Source organism: Physeter macrocephalus, chromosome 9 (genome assembly GCF_002837175.3).
Source record: "Physeter macrocephalus isolate SW-GA chromosome 9, ASM283717v5, whole genome shotgun sequence".
Lineage (NCBI taxonomy): Eukaryota > Metazoa > Chordata > Mammalia > Artiodactyla > Physeteridae > Physeter > Physeter macrocephalus.
Genome location: NC_041222.1, coordinates 75,011,209 through 75,028,967, shown reverse-complemented (window position 1 = coordinate 75,028,967; position 17,759 = coordinate 75,011,209). Strand labels below are relative to the sequence as shown.

General features: G+C 40.1%; 1 protein-coding gene across 1 annotated transcript in view; it reads left to right on the top strand.

The window, feature by feature from the left end:
• Nucleotides 1-15,176: 15,176 nt before the first annotated feature.
• Nucleotides 15,177-17,759, top strand: part of RASEF (RAS and EF-hand domain containing) — a 75,930-nt gene continuing 73,347 nt past the window's right edge. Inside the window, exon 1 of the mRNA XM_024132845.1 lies at nucleotides 15,177-15,607. Coding sequence (XP_023988613.1) covers nucleotides 15,177-15,607 — 431 coding nt within the window. The remainder of the gene's footprint in view (nucleotides 15,608-17,759) is intronic.

Here is a 17,759-nt window from a genome sequence, read left to right as displayed (position 1 = left end):
TTTGTGTTTCCATACAAATTGTGAAATTTTTTGTTCTAGTTCTGTGAAAAATGCCATTGGTAGTTTGATAGGGATTGCATTGAATCTGTACATTGTTTTGGGTAGTATAGTCATTTTCATAATTTTGATTCTTCCAATCCAAGAACATGATATATCTCTCCACCTGTTTGTATCTTCTTTAATTTCTTTCATCACTGTCTTATAGATTTCTGCATACAGGTCTTTTGTCTCCTTAGGTAGTTTTATTCCTAGGTATTTAATTTTTTTTTTGCTGCAATGGTAAATGGGATTGTTCCCTTAATTTCTCTTTCTGATCATTTGTTGTTAGTGTATAGGAATGCAAGAGATTTCTGTGCATTAATTTTGTATCCTGCAACTTTACCAGATTCATTGATTAGCTCTAGTAGTTTTCTGGTGGCATCTTTAGAATTTTCTATGTATAGTATCATGACATCTGCAAACACTGACAGTTTTACTTCTTCTTTTCCAATTTGTATTCCATTTATATCTTTTTCTTCTCTGATTGCCATGGCTAAGACTTCTAAAACTATGTTGAATAATCGTGGCAAGAGTGGATATCCTTGTCTTGTTCCTGATCTTAGAGAAATGTTTTCAGCTTTCACCACTGAGAATGATGTTTGTTGTGGGTTTGTCATATATGGTCTTTATTATGTTGAGGTAGATTCCCTCTATGCCCATTTTCTGGAGAGTTTTTATCATAAATGCGTGCTGACTTTTGTCAAAAGTTTTTTCTGCATCTATTGAGATGATCATATGGTTTTTATTCTTTAATTTGTTAATATTCATTAATTTGTATCACGTTGATTGATCTGCATATATTGAAGAATCCTTGCATCCCTGGGATAAATGCCACTTGATCATGGTGTATGATCCTTTTAATGTGTTGTTGGATTCTGTTTGCTAGTATTTTGTTGAGGATTTTTGCATCTATGTTCATCAGTGATGTTGGTCTGTAATTTTCTTTTTTGTAATACCTTTGTCTGGTTTTGGTATCAGCGTGATGGTGACCTCATAAAACAAGTTTGGGAGTATTCCTCCCTCTGAAATTTTTTGGAAGAGTTTGAGAAGGATAAATGTTAGCTCTTCTCTAAATGTTTGATAGAATTTGCCTGTGAAGCCATCTGGTCCTGGACTGCTGTTTGTTGGAAGATTTATAATTACAATTTCAAATTCATTACTTGTGATTGGTCTGTTTATATTTTCTAATTCTTCCTGGGTCAGTCTGGGAAAGTTGTACCTTTCCAAGAATTTGTGCATTTCTTCCAGGTTGTCTATTTTATTGGCATATAGTTGTTTGTAGTAGTCTTTTATGATCCTTTGTATTTCTATGTTGTCCTTTGTAACTTCTCTTTTTTCATTTCTAATTTTATTGATTTGAGTCGTCTCCCTTTGTTTCTTTTTTTTTAAACATCTTTATTGGAGTATAACTGTTTTACAATAGTGTGTTAGTTTCTTCTTTACAACAAAGTGAATCAGTTATACATATACATATGTTCCCATATCTCTTCCCTCTTGCGTCTCCCCTGTATTTTTTATTTCCTCTTTGATTTCTTCAGTGATCTATGGTTATTCAGCAATGCACTGTTTAACCTCCATGTGTTTGTGTTTTTTACAGGTTTTTTTTTCCTGTAATTGATTTCTAATCTCATAGCATTGTGGTTGGAAAAGATGCTTGATATGATTTCAATTTTCCTAAATTTTCCAAGACTTGATTTATGACTCAAGATGTGACCTATCCTGGATAATGTTCTGTGTGCACTTGAGAAGAAAGTGTATTCTGCCACTTTTGGGTGGAATGTCCTATAAATATCAATTAAATCTATCTTGTCTATTGTGTCATTTAAAGCTTGTGTTTTGTTATTTATTTTCTGTCTGGATGATCTGTCCACTGGTTTAAGTAGGGTGTTAAGTCCCCCACTATTATTGTGTTACTGTCGATTTCCCCTTTTATGGCTGTTAGCATTTGCCTTATGTATTGAGGTGCTCCTATGTTGGGTGCATAAATATTTATAATTATTATATCTTCTTCTGGGATTAATCCCTTGATCATTATGTAGTGTCCTTCCTTATCTCTTGTAACAGTCTTTATTTTAAAGTCTAGTTTATCTGATATGAGTATTGCTACTCCAGCTTTCTTTTGATTTCCATTTGCATGGAATATCTTTTTCCAACCCCTCAGTTTCAGTCTGTATGTGTCCCTAGGTCTGAAGTGAGTCTCTTGTAGACAGCATATATATGGGTCTTGTTTTTGTATCCTCTCAGCCAGTCTCTGTCTTTTCATTGGAGCATTTCAATCATTTACATTAAAGGTAAGTATCAATATGTATGTTCCTATTACCATTTTCTTAATTGTTTTGGGTTTGTTTTTGTGGGTCTGTCACTCCCTTCTGGCCTGTGGAGTTTCTGCTGAAAGATCAGCTGCTAACCTTATGGGGATTCCCTTGTATGTTATATGTTGCTTTTCCCTTGCTGCTTTTAATAATTTTTCTTTGAATTTAATTTTTGTTAGTTTGATTAATGTGTGTCTGGGTGTGTTTCTCCTTGGGTTTATCCTGCCTGGGACTGTCTGTGCTTCCTGGACTTGGGTGGCTATTTCCTTTCCCATGTTAGGGAAGTTTTCGACTATAATCTCTTCAAATATTTTCTCAGACCCTTTCTTTCTCTTCTTCTTCTGGGACCCCTATAATTCAAATGTTGGTGTGTTTAGTGTTGTCCCAGAAGTCTCTGAGACTGTCCTCAATTCTTTTCATTCTTTTTTTCTTTAGTCTGCTCCTTGACAGTTGTTTCCACCATTCTAACTTCCAGCTCACCGATTCGTTCTTCTGCCTCAGTTATTCTGCTACTGATTCCTTCTAGTGTATTTTTCATTTCAGTTATTGTGTTATTCATCTCTGTTTGTTTGTTCTTTAGTTCTTCTAGGTCTTTGTTAAACATTTCTGGTATTTTCTCAATCCGTACCTCCATTCTATTTCCAAGATTTTGGATCATCTTTACTATCATTACTCTGAATTCTTTTTCAGGTAGGTTGTCTATTTCCTTTTCATGTATTTGGTCTTATAGGTTTTTACCCTGCTCCTTCATCTGTAACATATTTTTTTGTCATCTCATTTTTTTTGATGGGTGGGTGTATGTTCCTGTCTTACTTGTTGTTTGACCTGAGGTGTCCAGCACTGGAGTTTGCAGGCGGTTGGGTAGAGATGGGTCTTGGTGCTGAGATGAGGACCTCTGGGAGACCTCACTCTGATTAATATTCCCTGGGGTCTGAGGTTCTCTGTTAGTCCAGCGGTTTGGACTCAGCACTCCCACCACAGGACCTCAGGCCTGACTCCCAGCCTTAGGTTTTCAGACAAATCCACACAAAACTGTGTACAGCATAAGTTCCAGTTTAGGCAGAAACCGTAGAGCAAAGTGAGCAGGCAAAGAGCCACTGTGTTTCACCCTGGCACTGCTGACCAGGCTGCACCAGAGCCTCCTGGGTTTGGAGGTTGATGTCCGTGCAGACTTAGCAGGAGCGACAAGAGTTCTTCCTGCCCTAGCCTCACCATGTCCAGCTCCTCCAGGCTTCACTTTCTCCAGCAGCCTTCCAGCCACACCTCGCCACCAGGTCCCAACTCTCCCTCCTCTGGGTGGGGGGGGTGGGCGCCAAGCTACCGGGGCTGCACTGCTGCAGCCACCGAGGAAGGGCGCGGGACCAGGGGCAGCAGGGGGCGGGAAGGGGAGCACTGTGCCAGCAGGCTCCAGAGGCAGCAGGGCGCAGGGGTGGCCATGGCTGGAGAGCCCACACTGGGCCAGATGCACCATAAATGTAATTTTTGAGTACTTGAGATGAAATTCATAGGCTTCCCTAGGAAAAAATCCACTATGGTCCTAGAACATGATCTGCCTATTGTTAGAATACAAGTTTGGGAAAAAGTGGAGTGTATCCTGAACAGTTCTAAAATAATTAGTAAATTGACAACAAGGAAATGTTGACATAATTATCATTCCAATATTACCAACACTAAAATGAACATAGCTGCCTAATAGTTGTTTATAATTACTTATAATTTATAAATCCTGCCTACGTTCAAAAATGCTTTGGGACTCTTTATGGCTACACACACACACACACACACACACACATATAATACAGCTGAGCAATTCAAAATTATACTAAAAATTTTTTTGATCAGAAACCAGCTAGAGAAAGAGCAGACATGGAATTGAGGTCAAACTGAGTACTGCAGTTTAACACTAAATGTAAATTGAAATTGCTGTCAGGGAAGTAATATAGAAAACATCATGAAACCATGGTCCTTCTTGCCTTCTAAAAGAAGACTTGGCAATTTGTCATTAAAGGCAAAATTAATATGTTCTAAGCAGAATTTATCATAGGATTCTTCTAAATTACTGAGGAACCAAAAAACTTAACAACAGCAAAATTGTGGTTGGTCAGTATTTTCTTATTTTAAAAAGTGTTAAATAAGTTACCATTAATAGAATTTCTTCATTCTTCCTTCATCCTATCACCTTTCCCTTGTTCTGACTTTACTTCTTCCCCTGTAAGTTTTTATTGTATCTTAATATTTTATTGTATGTTTTTATTGGGTTTGAAGAATTTTTAGAGTCATTGAAGCTACCTTCAGGGTAGAAGAATGGTTTGAAAATAAGGAGATGCTTTGCCAATGCATTACCTTCCTTCACTTCTTCATATAGAGCAGGGTTAGCAAACTTTTTCTGTAAAGTGCCAGAGAATAAATATTTTAGGCTTTGAGGGACTTCCCTGGTGGTCCAGTGGGTAAGACTCCATGCTCCCAATGTAGGGGCCCTGGGTTCGATCCCTGGTTGGGGAACTAGATCCTGCATGCATGCCACAACTAAGAAGTCTGAATGCTGCAACTAAGACCCAATGCAGCCTAAATAAGTAAATAAATAAATATTTTTTTAAAAATATTTTAGGCTTTGAAAATCATATGTGTCTGTTGCAACTACTCAGTTGTGCTCTTGTAGCGTGAAAGTGAATGGGCATGGCTGTGTTCCAATAAAACTTTATTTATGACAGTGAGTCTCTCTCACAGCAGAGCTTAACACCCTTTCCTTTGGAACACAGCTGGTCTTTTAACTTCAGACATTCACACTACTGCCTTACTTATGTGACAGATTTTAAAAATATATCTATTATTCTCAAGTTTGATGGTATCTCTCTCCTTTGAAAAACATGAAGTACACATCAAGGTCACTTTAAAGACTTTTCATGCATGTATCATGCTTAGAATCTAGGCTCAACTGTATCCACTCCACATAATCTGTGGCCTTTTCTTTTTTTTGGATTGAAGATTCTCCATCTTTACAGCTGTACCATCACTTCTCACCTGTGTAAAATAAAAGAAGCTTATGGAAGAGTCAAAGTATTTCATGATATGTCTGCCCTTACCTGCTAACAATTTTCAGGAAAACAGAATTTCTAGCAAGAAAGACTTTGAAAATACACATAGTTAAATAAGCCCAGATATTTTCCCAATTAAAATAACATATAAATTATGTTTTAACCTAGATGGCGATAGATAATCAAGGGGTAATTGCACATGAAATTTTGGCATCTCATACAAAAATAATGCATTCTTGTATGCCAAACATCTCTGCCCCCTCCAGCACCCTAAATAATGATAAAGTTAAAAAGTGCAAAATTTTAAATATTTGTATTTTTTTGCTTGTTTGTATTATTTGTTTGTAATGCATTTAAACTTTTACCCGAGTAAAAGTTTTACTAATTTGTACACTGCAGTCTACTTTCCTTCAGTCACTCAATGTATTATGAGAGAAGAATAAGTTGGATAACTCTGGAAGGAATATTCTCTCTTTTATAACTCACAGATATTTAATTGTATACACCCTGGGTTTTTTTTGTTGTTATTTTTTTGATTTTTTTTTTTCCTGTAAGCGGGCCTCTCGTTTTTGTGGCCTGTCCCGTTGCAGAGCACAGGCTCCAGCCACGCAGGCTCAGCGGCCATGGCTCACGGGCCCAGCCGCTCCGCGGCATGTGGGATCTTCCCTGACCGGGGCACGAACCCGTATCCCCTGCATCGGCAGGCGGACTCTCAACCACTGCGCCACCAGGGAAGCCCAACACCCTGGTTTTATATGTACCACAGCAGTGTCAGATATGTTGATTTCTGCAGGACATGTGTCAGGACATTGCAGTGGCTTCTAGGTAGCTCATGTACTCCACAGGGTCCTTTCACAAACTACAGACAATGCCACACCCTTAGACTTGAGTCTCTGTAGAGAATATTTCATGCCAAGGAAGTAGTTGTGCAATGCCTTTGGCTGGGCTACCCAGACACTGAGATGAGGATTCATGTGGATGCGGAAGGTTAGGGGAGCAGGGAAGGCAGAACTGGGAAGGGAAGGAGGATAAGCTACAGTGCAACACTGACCTCACGTAATGTCACCCAGAGGGGGACTGTCTCAGTCCCATTGCTGAAGATCATGCAGGTCAACTCAGAGTTGTTCTACATAGAGGTCAAGAGAACTTGAACACCATTCAGTGTTCAAGGTCTGCTTCCAGAGGAGATACAAATTACCTGGTATCTATGACTCTCTGGACACACAGACAAAGCAAACTCTAGCAGCCTGAAGGCAGTTCTCCAACAAGTGACACAGGGGCCAACTGTTGGATGGAAATGCACAGGGGATTTGAGGGGGTGGGCACAGCAAGACAGCATTTGATACATGCACCATGGATGGAAACATGCAGCAAACTTGAATAAGGTGATCTGAGTTTGAATCCTAGTTCTACTAGTTGTGTGATTTTAGTTATATCACTCAATCTGAGATTTAGTTTTCTTGTCTCTAAAATTTGGAAACCTACCTCATGAAGGATGTTTAAAGGATTAAATATGATTGCTTGGTGGCAAAATAGGGAAAGGATCCTGGGCAGAGGGAACAGCATAGAGGAAGTATGGAGTCTTAACACGAGTGCTTAAAGTTTGGGAGACAGTATAGCTGGAGGCAGGGCACATGTGCAGCAGGTATGGGGATAGAAATGGGCTCCTATGGAGACACTTAAAAGGGAGGCCTAATCTCTTTTTGGAAGGCAAGGAAATGATATCTAAGCTGAGGTCTAAAGCAGAGGGGGAGGATATCTGGTCAATATGGTAGACTGAGCTGAAGTGACAAATATCCCATCCCACTTCAAATATACAGCGATGTAGAAAAAAAATACAACAAGAAGGGTGTGATATGAAGCCAAACTCAAAAGCAAGGAAGCAATGGTAGATTAAAGATGGTGACAAATTCTTTACTACTACCCATCTTGTTGAGAGGTGGTGACTGTTTACTCTCCCCTTGAGCTGGGTTGCCTTGGTGACTAGCTTGACCAGTAGAAAGTGGCTGAACTAACAGTCTGGGACTTCTGAGGCTAGGTTGTAAGAAGTCCTGTAGCTTTGGCCCAAGACTCTTTGAAGACTCGTTCTTGGAGTCCTGAGGCACCATGTAAGAAGCCCAACTATCTTGAGGGAGAGACCATGTGAAGAAGCCCTGAGACTACATGGAAAGTGACAGTTGGATTAAAATTTGAAAATTCATCAATATAATTTACTACATTAACAGAATAAGGGAGGGGGGAAAAGCCATGATCATCTAAATAAATGCTGGAAGCATCTAACAAAATGCAAAATCCACCCATGATAAATATTCTCAGCAATGTAGGAATAGAAGAGAACTTCCTAAACCAAATAGAAGGCTTCTACAAAAAAACCTATAGTTAGCATCACAATTAATGGTGAAAGACTGAATGATTTCCCTCTGTGATTAGGAATAAAGCAGGCAATCTGTTCTTATCACTGTAATTCTATATTGTACTAGAAGTCCAAACCAGTGCAATAAACCAAGAAAAAGAAATAAAAGACATACAGATTAGAGATGAAGAAGTAAAACTATCCTTTTTTTCCCCACAGACGACATGACTGTGTATGAGAAAATCCTAAGAATTACACCAAACAGTCACTAGACCTAACAAGTGAGTTTAGCAAGGTTTCAGGATATAAGTTCATCATAATACCAAAACCAATTGAATTTTTATATGTTGGCAACAAATAAACAAGAGATCTATCATGTTCACTGATAGGTAGACTTAATATTAAGATAACAATTCTGCCAAAATTGATCTATAAGATTCAACACAATCATAGTGCCAGGATATATTTTTGTATAAATTGAAGAACTGATCCTAAAATTTATATGGAAATACCTAGGACCAGGAATATCCAAAACAATTTTGAAAAAGAGTAACAAAGTTGGGAGTATAACAAAGTTATACTACAGTACTTGATTTTGAGACTTATTAAAGCAATGTAATCAAGACCATATGGTGTTGGTAAAAGGATAGATATACAAATCAACAGGACAGAATAGAGAGTCCAGAAATAGACCCACACATATATGGTCATTTGATTTCTGACAAAGGCCATTCAATGGGAGAGGACAGGTTTTTTTTAAGTAGTGCTAGAAGAACTGGCTATCCATATAGAACAAAATTAACTTCAACTTTTAACTCACCCAATACACAAAATTCACTCAAAATGGATTATAGATGCAACAGTAAATGATACATCTATATTTCTAAAACACATAAAGAATATCTTTGCAACTCTGGGTAGATGAAGATTTTTTAGGTGGTCACAAAAGTATAAACCATAAAATAAAACACTGATAAGTTGGATTTCATCAAAACTAAAACCATCGGCTCTTCAGAAGACACCATTAAGAAACTGAAGAGGCAAAGGAGAGAATGGGAGAAAAATTTCAAAGTATATATACATGACAGAGGACTTGTTTGCAGAATAGATGAATGCTTACAACTTAATTAGATGGCAACCCAATAAATAATGGGCACATGACTTGAATAGACATTTCCTTAAAGAAGATACAAGAATGGCTGATAAGCATATGAAAAGTTGCACAACATCATTAGTCATCAGAGAAATGCAAATTAAAACCACAATGGGATATGAGTACATATCCGTTAGAATTGCTAAAATTAAAAAGACTGATACTACCAAGGGTTGGCAAGAATACAGAGCAACTAAGTAACTAGAACTCTCTTACATTGCTGATAGGAATGTAAAACCAATCACCTTGAAAAGCACTTAGTCAGTTGCTTGTAGAGCTAAACATATACCTACCATGTGATCCAACATTCTCACCACTAGGAATTTACCCAAGAGAAATGGACACGTGTTCCTTCACACAGACTTGTACAAGAATAGTTATAGCAGCATTATTCACAATAGCCAAAGTCTGGACATACCCCAAAAGCCAATCAACAAAGTGATGGATAAACACACTGTGGCATATGTATATATAATATACTCCTATTCATTACTAGAAAGGAATGAATTACTGAGATATACAACAATATAAATTAATGTAAAAATTATTATACTGAGCAAAAGAAGCCACGCATGTTAGAGTACATGCTGTATGATTCTTTTTACATGAAACTCTAGAAAAGACACAATCACAGTAAATCTAACCCCTCAGGTCCTAGCCATAGGGCCCTCTCACAATATGGCAGCTAATACTTCTTCAAGACCAGCAGGAGAATTGTCACTCCAGGCTGCTCAGAGTCTTACATAACATAATGTAATCACAGGAATGATTCTCCCATCCAATTCACAAGGCTTGGTCACTTTGAAAAGGTGAGGATTATTCAGAGCATGTACACCAGGAAGTGGGAATATGGGGGCTACTGAAGAATTCTGCTTACCACAGTTGGCCTTGTTCTACTGTCTAAAAGTTGAGATGGATATATTTGCACTGGACTCAATTTCTCTCTCTCTATTTCCTGCATGTATAATATGAAATGCAAACTTTTGTCTCAACTGAGAGGCACAAGATATATAAGATACATGGTTTACCAATGTGGGGAAATGACATATGAGCTTTGCTTGGTCATCACATAATGGGATCAGAAGTTTGAAATTCAACACTTCTCACTCAGTTCTAGTACTGGAGGCCGACTGCTCTGGTCTGTAAAATGGTGTTTGATACTGTTTGGAGCATTATAGAGATACTTAATTTTTTACAGTGAAAGATTTACCAAAGTCTGACTGCCAGCACATACATACATATAACAATGCTATCTATTGATTACAGAAACGTTAGGCAACCAAAGAATTATGGACCCAATCAAATTATGGGTCCATAATTCTTTATTTTCTAAAAAAAAAAAAATATATATATATATCTGATGTGAATATGATAAAATGTTCCTATTTGTACTTTCTGGGTTTGTGGATGTTATTCTTTTTCCATATTTACATAAAGGGTAAGTAAATCACTATGATGTAAATTTGCTGACATAGTCTTCTTTGTAAAACATTCAAAATTTTCCTATAACTTCCTTAGGAATAGTAAGCCTTGAGTAGATACTCATGAGAAAACTAAGACACAAGCTCTTGCAGGGCTGTGTTTGTTTGAGAGAGTTCCTGAACCTACTAATTGGTTCCTCAGTGGTATACCATTACTTGGATATCTAGTTCCATCTTAACAGGCTTATCAGATCTTTCTGGGTCAGAGTAACTTCAGTGTTAAGTAAGGCTCTGAGGAAGGCTCTTGTACCTGTAGGGACTCCTATAGGGTAGATTACAATAGGCTTCTGTTAAAAGCCTCTCCCATTTACTGGGTGAAGAAGAGGTTAAGGGGTGGTGCTCATTCCCAGCTATAGAAAGTTGGATCAATTTATGATGTAGTGGCAAAGGATAATTGCTCATGACTTATCATCCTAGTCATTGTCTATCACAGGATTTCCCAAAGTAGTTCTCAAGAGCACAAACTCTGTGGAAAGCCCACAGAAACTGAAACAAAAACAAAAAACCCAAAACTAAAAGCTTCCATGGTCAAATACATTTAGGAAATATTAGATTAAACAAGTATAAACAGCTTTCTTTATCTCATCCAAGAAGGGATACAGTAGGATTCTTTTCCAAATGTATTTGTGGTTTAGAAATGTATTTGATCACAGTAGTATCTTTTCACTCTTTTGAGAAACATGCTCTAACAAGATTATCTCTGATTTTTAAAATCCTTGAGCAGCCACAGAGCAAGCTGATCTTTCTAAAAAGTCATGCTGATAACTACAAGCAAGCTCTCCTTACCTACCAATTCACTGGCTCTCAAAGGCTGCTCTGTTATCTCCAATTCCTCACTAGCTGTTTCTGGATGCTAAAACAGAAAAGAAATGCCTCCTATTTCTTTCTTCTCCTCTCCTTCCTCTTAATTCTTCAAAAAATTAGAGACAGATTATATAACCTTGGCCTTCCCCTGAGTATATTGCTGGAAATATTCAAAAGCACTCCTTAGTACCTTGTGAGGTACTTTAAACACTTAAATATACAAAAGGCAACTCAATAGGACTCCTTTAGGAATCTTTTTATAAGCTCAAGATGTGAATGATTCCTCAATAAAACAGACTAGAAAGTCCAGAAATAAGCTCCAATACGTACAGGAATTTAGTATATGCTAAAGGTGGTATTTAAATCCATGGAGAAGAGATTCTTGAATAAATGGTGTTGAGACAACTCGGTAGAAAGCCAGAAAAAAATAAAGTTGAATCTACAACTCACACCTGACCCAAAATAAATTCCAGATGAATCAGTTTTAACATAAAAAATAAAACTGTGAAAAAGACTAAAAAAGAAAAGAAAAAAAACATTCCTATGGCCTGAGCTGACATAATACATGCTCAGCACTGTCCTTGTGACAGGCCACAATGAAATTGAAACTTTGATAGGAAAAGCAGGATCCAACTCTTCACCTGAGGCTGGGAAATGGTTTGATTAGGCTGAGGAGAAAAAAGCTAAAAGATGTTTGTCGTCATGACAATGAGAAGCTATTAAGTTAATCATGTAATCAAGTGTGGCATATCTGGGGGACAGTAGGAGCCCTGATGGAGATTAAAGGGAGAGATGTTTGGATATATAAGATGGGACCAGACTGTAGAGGATTTTGGATGCCCAGATGAAGAGTTTACCCTTGATTCTCTGGGGGTTGATGAGCTAGGGTGCAGTAATTCTCAATCTCAGGACTATTGACGTTTTTGACCAGATAATTTTTTGTTATCGGTGGCTGGGCCTTTGCATCATAGGATGTTTAGTAGCATCCCTGGCACCTACCTACTAGATATTACTAGCATCTCCCCCTTTTCGAATTGTGACAACCAAAAATGTCTCCAGATATTGCCAAATGTTTCCTGGGGAACAAAATTACCACTGATTCAGAATGACTGAGTTCCAGAATGACAGAATAATTGATGTTTAAGAAGGACTGTCCAGCTGTGGTTGTAGAATGAACAGGAGATCGTTAAGGACAGGAGCCCAAGAGAATGTATTAGAGGCTAGGTGTGGTATATTGTTATAGTAAGGGCCCCCGATAAAGTACATCTCCCTGTATCCATGACCTTGTATAATCCCTTCCCCCATTGACTTAGGGCTTGGCCATGTGACTTGCTTTGATCAATGGAATATCAACAAACATGACACAAGCTGAGGCTAGAAAAGCATTCGTGCATTGGGACTTATGCTCATGAGACACTGACAAAGCCGGTGCTAGCCTCCTAAAGACATATCCAGCTATCAGCCAGCACCAAATTCAGACATTAGTTAGACACTTAAGACCATGCAGCCACAATAAAGCTATCATGACTACATGATCCTAGGCAGGCCAGCAGAAAAACCACCTACTGGAGCCCTGCCCAAGTTGACGGCAATGAAATTATGAACAAATAAAATGGTTGATGTTTTAAATCACTAGGTGTTTGTTGTGTTGTTATGTAGTGATAGATAACTGTTACAGTAGGTCTGGAGCAGATTCACATCTGTGGAAATGAGATGTGTACACAAGACATTTGGAATAATCCATGTTTCTTGACAACTCTTCAATGAAGGGGCTTACAGAAAGGACAAAGCAGGTGAAAGAATATAAGAATTTACAATTGAGTGCAAAGGTCAGAGTGAGTGAATGAAGGAAGTTACATGAGCAGTCTTCAAAAAAAGCACTTCTGCCTAAGCAGTTAAAAATATTATTAACTCATCTATTTTGAAAAATACAGCTATTTATTAATTGCTAACAGAATAATGATAATAATATTTCAGAGATTCAGTTTAATAAGTAGATTTGTAAAGCTTTAAAGGCATTACCAAGCTAGCCATTTCTTCTTTTTTTAAAATAAATTCATTTATTTTATTTATTTATTTTTGGCTGCATTGGGTCTTCGTTGCGGTGCACAGGCTTCTCATTGTGGTGGCTTCTCTTGTTGCGGACGGAGCACAGGCTCTATGCACGCGGGCTTCAGTAGCTGTGGCTCACAGTCTCTAGAGCGCAGGCTCAGTAGTTGTGGCCCATGGGCTTTGTTGCTCCGTGGCATGTGGGATCTTCCAGGACCGGGGCTTGAACCCGTGTCCCCAGCATTGGCAGGTGGATTCTTAACCACTGTGCCACCAGGGAAGCCCCATTTCTTCTTTAAATGGAAAAAATCAACCTTTAGAATAAACAGGAAAGCACATAAACTCAAAAATCAGTAACAATTTATATTGCACTGATAATAAAATTCATTTCAATGTATTAGCTATCTACTTGTATAGTACTGTATTCACTTAGCGATTAGATTGCTAAGTCCAGGGCTTCTAATGGAACGCCTTTCATAATTTACCAGTTAAATTTACAGATGGCAATTATCAGTGGTATTTACAGCTTGACAGATGCTGTGAGTGTTGACTTTATTTATTGTACTATACAAGAAGAAACAGATCCTCAGATGTTTAGCACTTAGCTTTCTGTTTAAGAACACAAGCTTGAGGAACTGTCAGTCAAATCCTCTATTTTTATTATATCGAAAACAAAGTAGTAAGCAATAAAGAGAATCCAGAATGAGAATAAGTGAAATACAGAGTCATAACTAAAAGAAATGGAAATAAATAAAAGAAAATCTAAAAAGTGGCGGAAATTGACGTGAATAAAGTAAAAATAACCCAAATGCACTTTCACAGGCTATGAGAATCACCAAAGGGAACATATACATAAATCATATGACAGAGTGAGGATCTCTTGGAAATAAGACAAGATTTTTTTAAAAGGATAAAAATGGATGAATTTTTAACATCTTATACCCATGAGGCAGCCAATATTAAAGAAACAATAGCATTGTTGAAATAAATGTTTAAGATCAAAGGGTAACATACATCTGCATAATTTCCATAAGATTTGTTTTTAAAAAAAGAAAAGCTACCTCATTCCTTGTTTAAATATTGCTGCCTGCCAAGGATTTTGGTTATTAATTTTCTTTCAGGTTGAGGAGACAAGGACTGAGAAAAATTATTTGGATTTGAGCATCTGGAAGATCTATGTGATTCCTACTGTGCATTAACTAGTTGGACCTTAACGTTGGAGGGACATGCATTAAATAAAGCCAGTAAAATCAGAGAATGGGGCCTTCTGGTAAATCTCATACTTTGGTTTGTAAGAAAACTTGTATACACGGAAGTTTACCAATTTTCCGGAATCAGAAAATAATAAAATACACATAACGTTAACCAATTTGGAATCCTACCCCTACCTTCCTTTCCCCTCTCTATCCAGTGAGTTAGCTTCTCATACCAGCTCTCGATTTACCCGAGCAAACACTGTTTATGCCGAAGGGCCTGGCAACGCTTCTGCCTCACCCCCAGTTCCGGCCGGGTTCCCCAACTCCAGGAGCCCCAAACACAGGTTCCAGAGGCCGGCACCGAAAGCACAGCCGGACTCTAGAAGGCGTGGGAACTGGAGTGGGGCGCTCCTCCTCCCAGGCTGGGCGGAGCCGGGCCTCGCTGGGCAAGTGCGTAAGGCCTCGCCGGGCGCTCAATCGCGGCGGGTGCTGCTGCGCGGTGCGCGGGGCCAGGGGAGTGCTCGCACCGCTCTGGGGCTGAGCCCGGCCAGGGTCCGCGCGCGGAGCCACGTCGGAACGCGCCGTCCCGACCCACCCAGGCGATTCGCCCCGCCCCGACGTTCCCGCCAGTGGACTAACCTGCTTGACTCGCCGAAGCTCCCGGCGGCAGCAGGTGGCCTCGGACTCGCCGCCGTCACCGCTGCCCGAGGGGCCGCGCGCCCCGGAACCCTCTCGGTCGCCCCCGACAGGCGGGATGGAGCCGGACGGGGACCTGGAGGAGCTGGCCCGGCTGCGCTCCGTCTTCGCCGCCTGCGACGCCAACCGCTCGGGGCGCCTGGAGCGCGAGGAGTTCAGCGCGCTGTGCGCGGAGCTGCGCGTGCGGCCGGCCGACGCCGAGGCCGTGTTCCAGCGGCTCGACGCCGACCGCGACGGCGCTATCACCTTCCAGGAGTTCGCGCGAGGCTTCCGCGGGGCCCACCGCGGGAGACGGCGCTGGGGCCGGGGGCCGCGGGAGCCCGCGTTCACTGCGGCCCTGGTGGGGTCCGACCCCGGGGACAGCCAGGAGGACGAGGGCGACGAGGACGCGGCGGCGGCACTGGCCGCCCACTGGGACTCGCCGAGCCAGGGCCAGGCTTGGCAGGACTTCCAGGCGCGACTCGGGGACGAGGTCAAGTTCATCCCCAGGTGCGTGTGTGGTTTGCAGAGCGGAAGGTGGTGGTGGTGTTTCTCTCCTCCCTCGGACGCAGCCATGTCTCCCTCTTACACTCGGAGTGTGCAGACCCAGTGGACCGTTTGTGTGTGTGTGTCTGTCTGTCTGTCTGTCTGTCTCTCTCTCTCTCTCTCTCTCTCTCTCTCTCTATATATATATATATATATATATATAAAACTTTCCTCCATTCACCGACGTACTTTTAACTCTTCCAAGACGGAATCCCCTAGAGTTAAGGAAAAGAAATGCGTTCCGAGTCACAGTTTGGGAAGAAACTTTCACTTGCTCATTTCTCAGTTTCACAAGCCAGGGTGAAATCACAGCGTCCGGAGATTCTTCCGGGACGCTGGTTTAGGAGTGCTCCCCGAACCTCAGAGACTTGATTGCATCACCTCCTACTCCTGGCCTCCAGGCTGCACCCGGAGCAGCAACGCTCTGTGACCCGGGCCGCTAGCCAATTTGCCATTCTCTATGGTAGTTTTTGTGTTTGTTGTTTTCCTGCTACTACGTAGAAAACAAGACATTGTTGCGCATTTATATTGCTGCACACAAAGATTCACCGATGCCTACTATGTGCTAGGCATTTTACAGGTTAATTCGTTTAATATTCAGAATAACCTCGGGGGTGGACGTTCTTATCTGTGATTAATGGAGAAATTTAGACCTAAAGACGTTAAGGGACTTGCCCAGTTACTAAAAGAGCAGCTTTTGATCCCAGATGTCGTGAATTTTAAAACTCTCACTTTTTATACCACAGAATAAAATCATACAGTAAACTCTCTACTTTTGTGTCTGCGACAGAAATAACATAGTATCAAGTTACTTAATTCTCAGGGGGAAAGGGGATGCCTGCAGGTTCAGAGCATGGTGGGAAAGATATTCAGGTTTTATTGAGATTAATTTGCATCCATCTCTGCCTAGAGTCATGGTATGTCTTGAGCTATTTTCACTTCTTCCTCAGGCGCTACAAACATCTTAATACTATATAATCTTTTTTTGCTCTCTGGATTTTCATTGAAATTTTATGCATCTCTGGTTGTCATTATTAGGAAGATCTGAACATTTTGGTTGGCAATTCACATATCTGAGACATAAGACTCAGAAAAGGAAATAGCCCTGGAAGGCAGCAGTGGCCTGGCTCACCCATTCACCGCTTAGACCTGCAGGGCTGGGAGTCCTCACTTCCTCCTCCGCCCAGCTTCTCCCTTCTGTTTGGAAAGTTCGGGAATACTGGGCATGGAAGGTTGCTCACTGCAGTATAAGAGAGATTGTGTAGAGAAAGTGGGCGTGATACCCGTCTTTTCTGTTATTTACAAATGAGTGAAAATGCAGTGTCTCCACCAGGGAAGTAGAAAAATTTAAACTTTGCTATAAGCCATATTCTTTGAATCATCTTTCATCTGTAACTTGGTTTGGGTCCAGCTAGTTTAAAAAGGTAATAATATTAAGAATAAGAAAAGGTAAGACCACACCATATTTTATACACACACACACACACACACACACACACACACACACACACACACACTGAACTACTTTTCAGAGTTGCTAAGTCTCAGCAGCCAATATTTGACACTTAACCTTTAAATGATGAAAATGACCTTCTTAGGATCAGCATACAACCAAGTCTTAATATTATTGGTGACATTATTATTATCACGATGCCTTTCCGACTCTTGAGATGTTATTAAATATAATGGCACCAGTGTCACCTGGTAGACTTGTGTCCTAAGCCCCACCCCCGTCTTCTGCGAGATTAACAAGTACAATATTTACCTTTCTGTACTCGTTCAAGTGGAAAAGAACTAAACTGAATTGCTTCACCTGATTGTTACTATGGCAGCCATTAGCTGTTTTGGTAAATTGGGTTGCTTCTGTTCTACTTCCTCATACAGCTGTTCATCTTCCCTTCCTCCCATTCAAATGTGATAAAAATCTGTCGTTATTGACAATGTCATTGCCATTATTTCAGCCAAATTAATTCTGCAAACATTGTTGAGTGCCTGTTTTGTGCCACTGTCTTAGGTACTGTCCCAGGTACTTGGAGACAAAGAGAAGGAGGAGATGGGGTTCATGCCCTCAAGAAGTTCATAGTGTGGGTGAAATATTTCTCAAAAATTTCCTCAG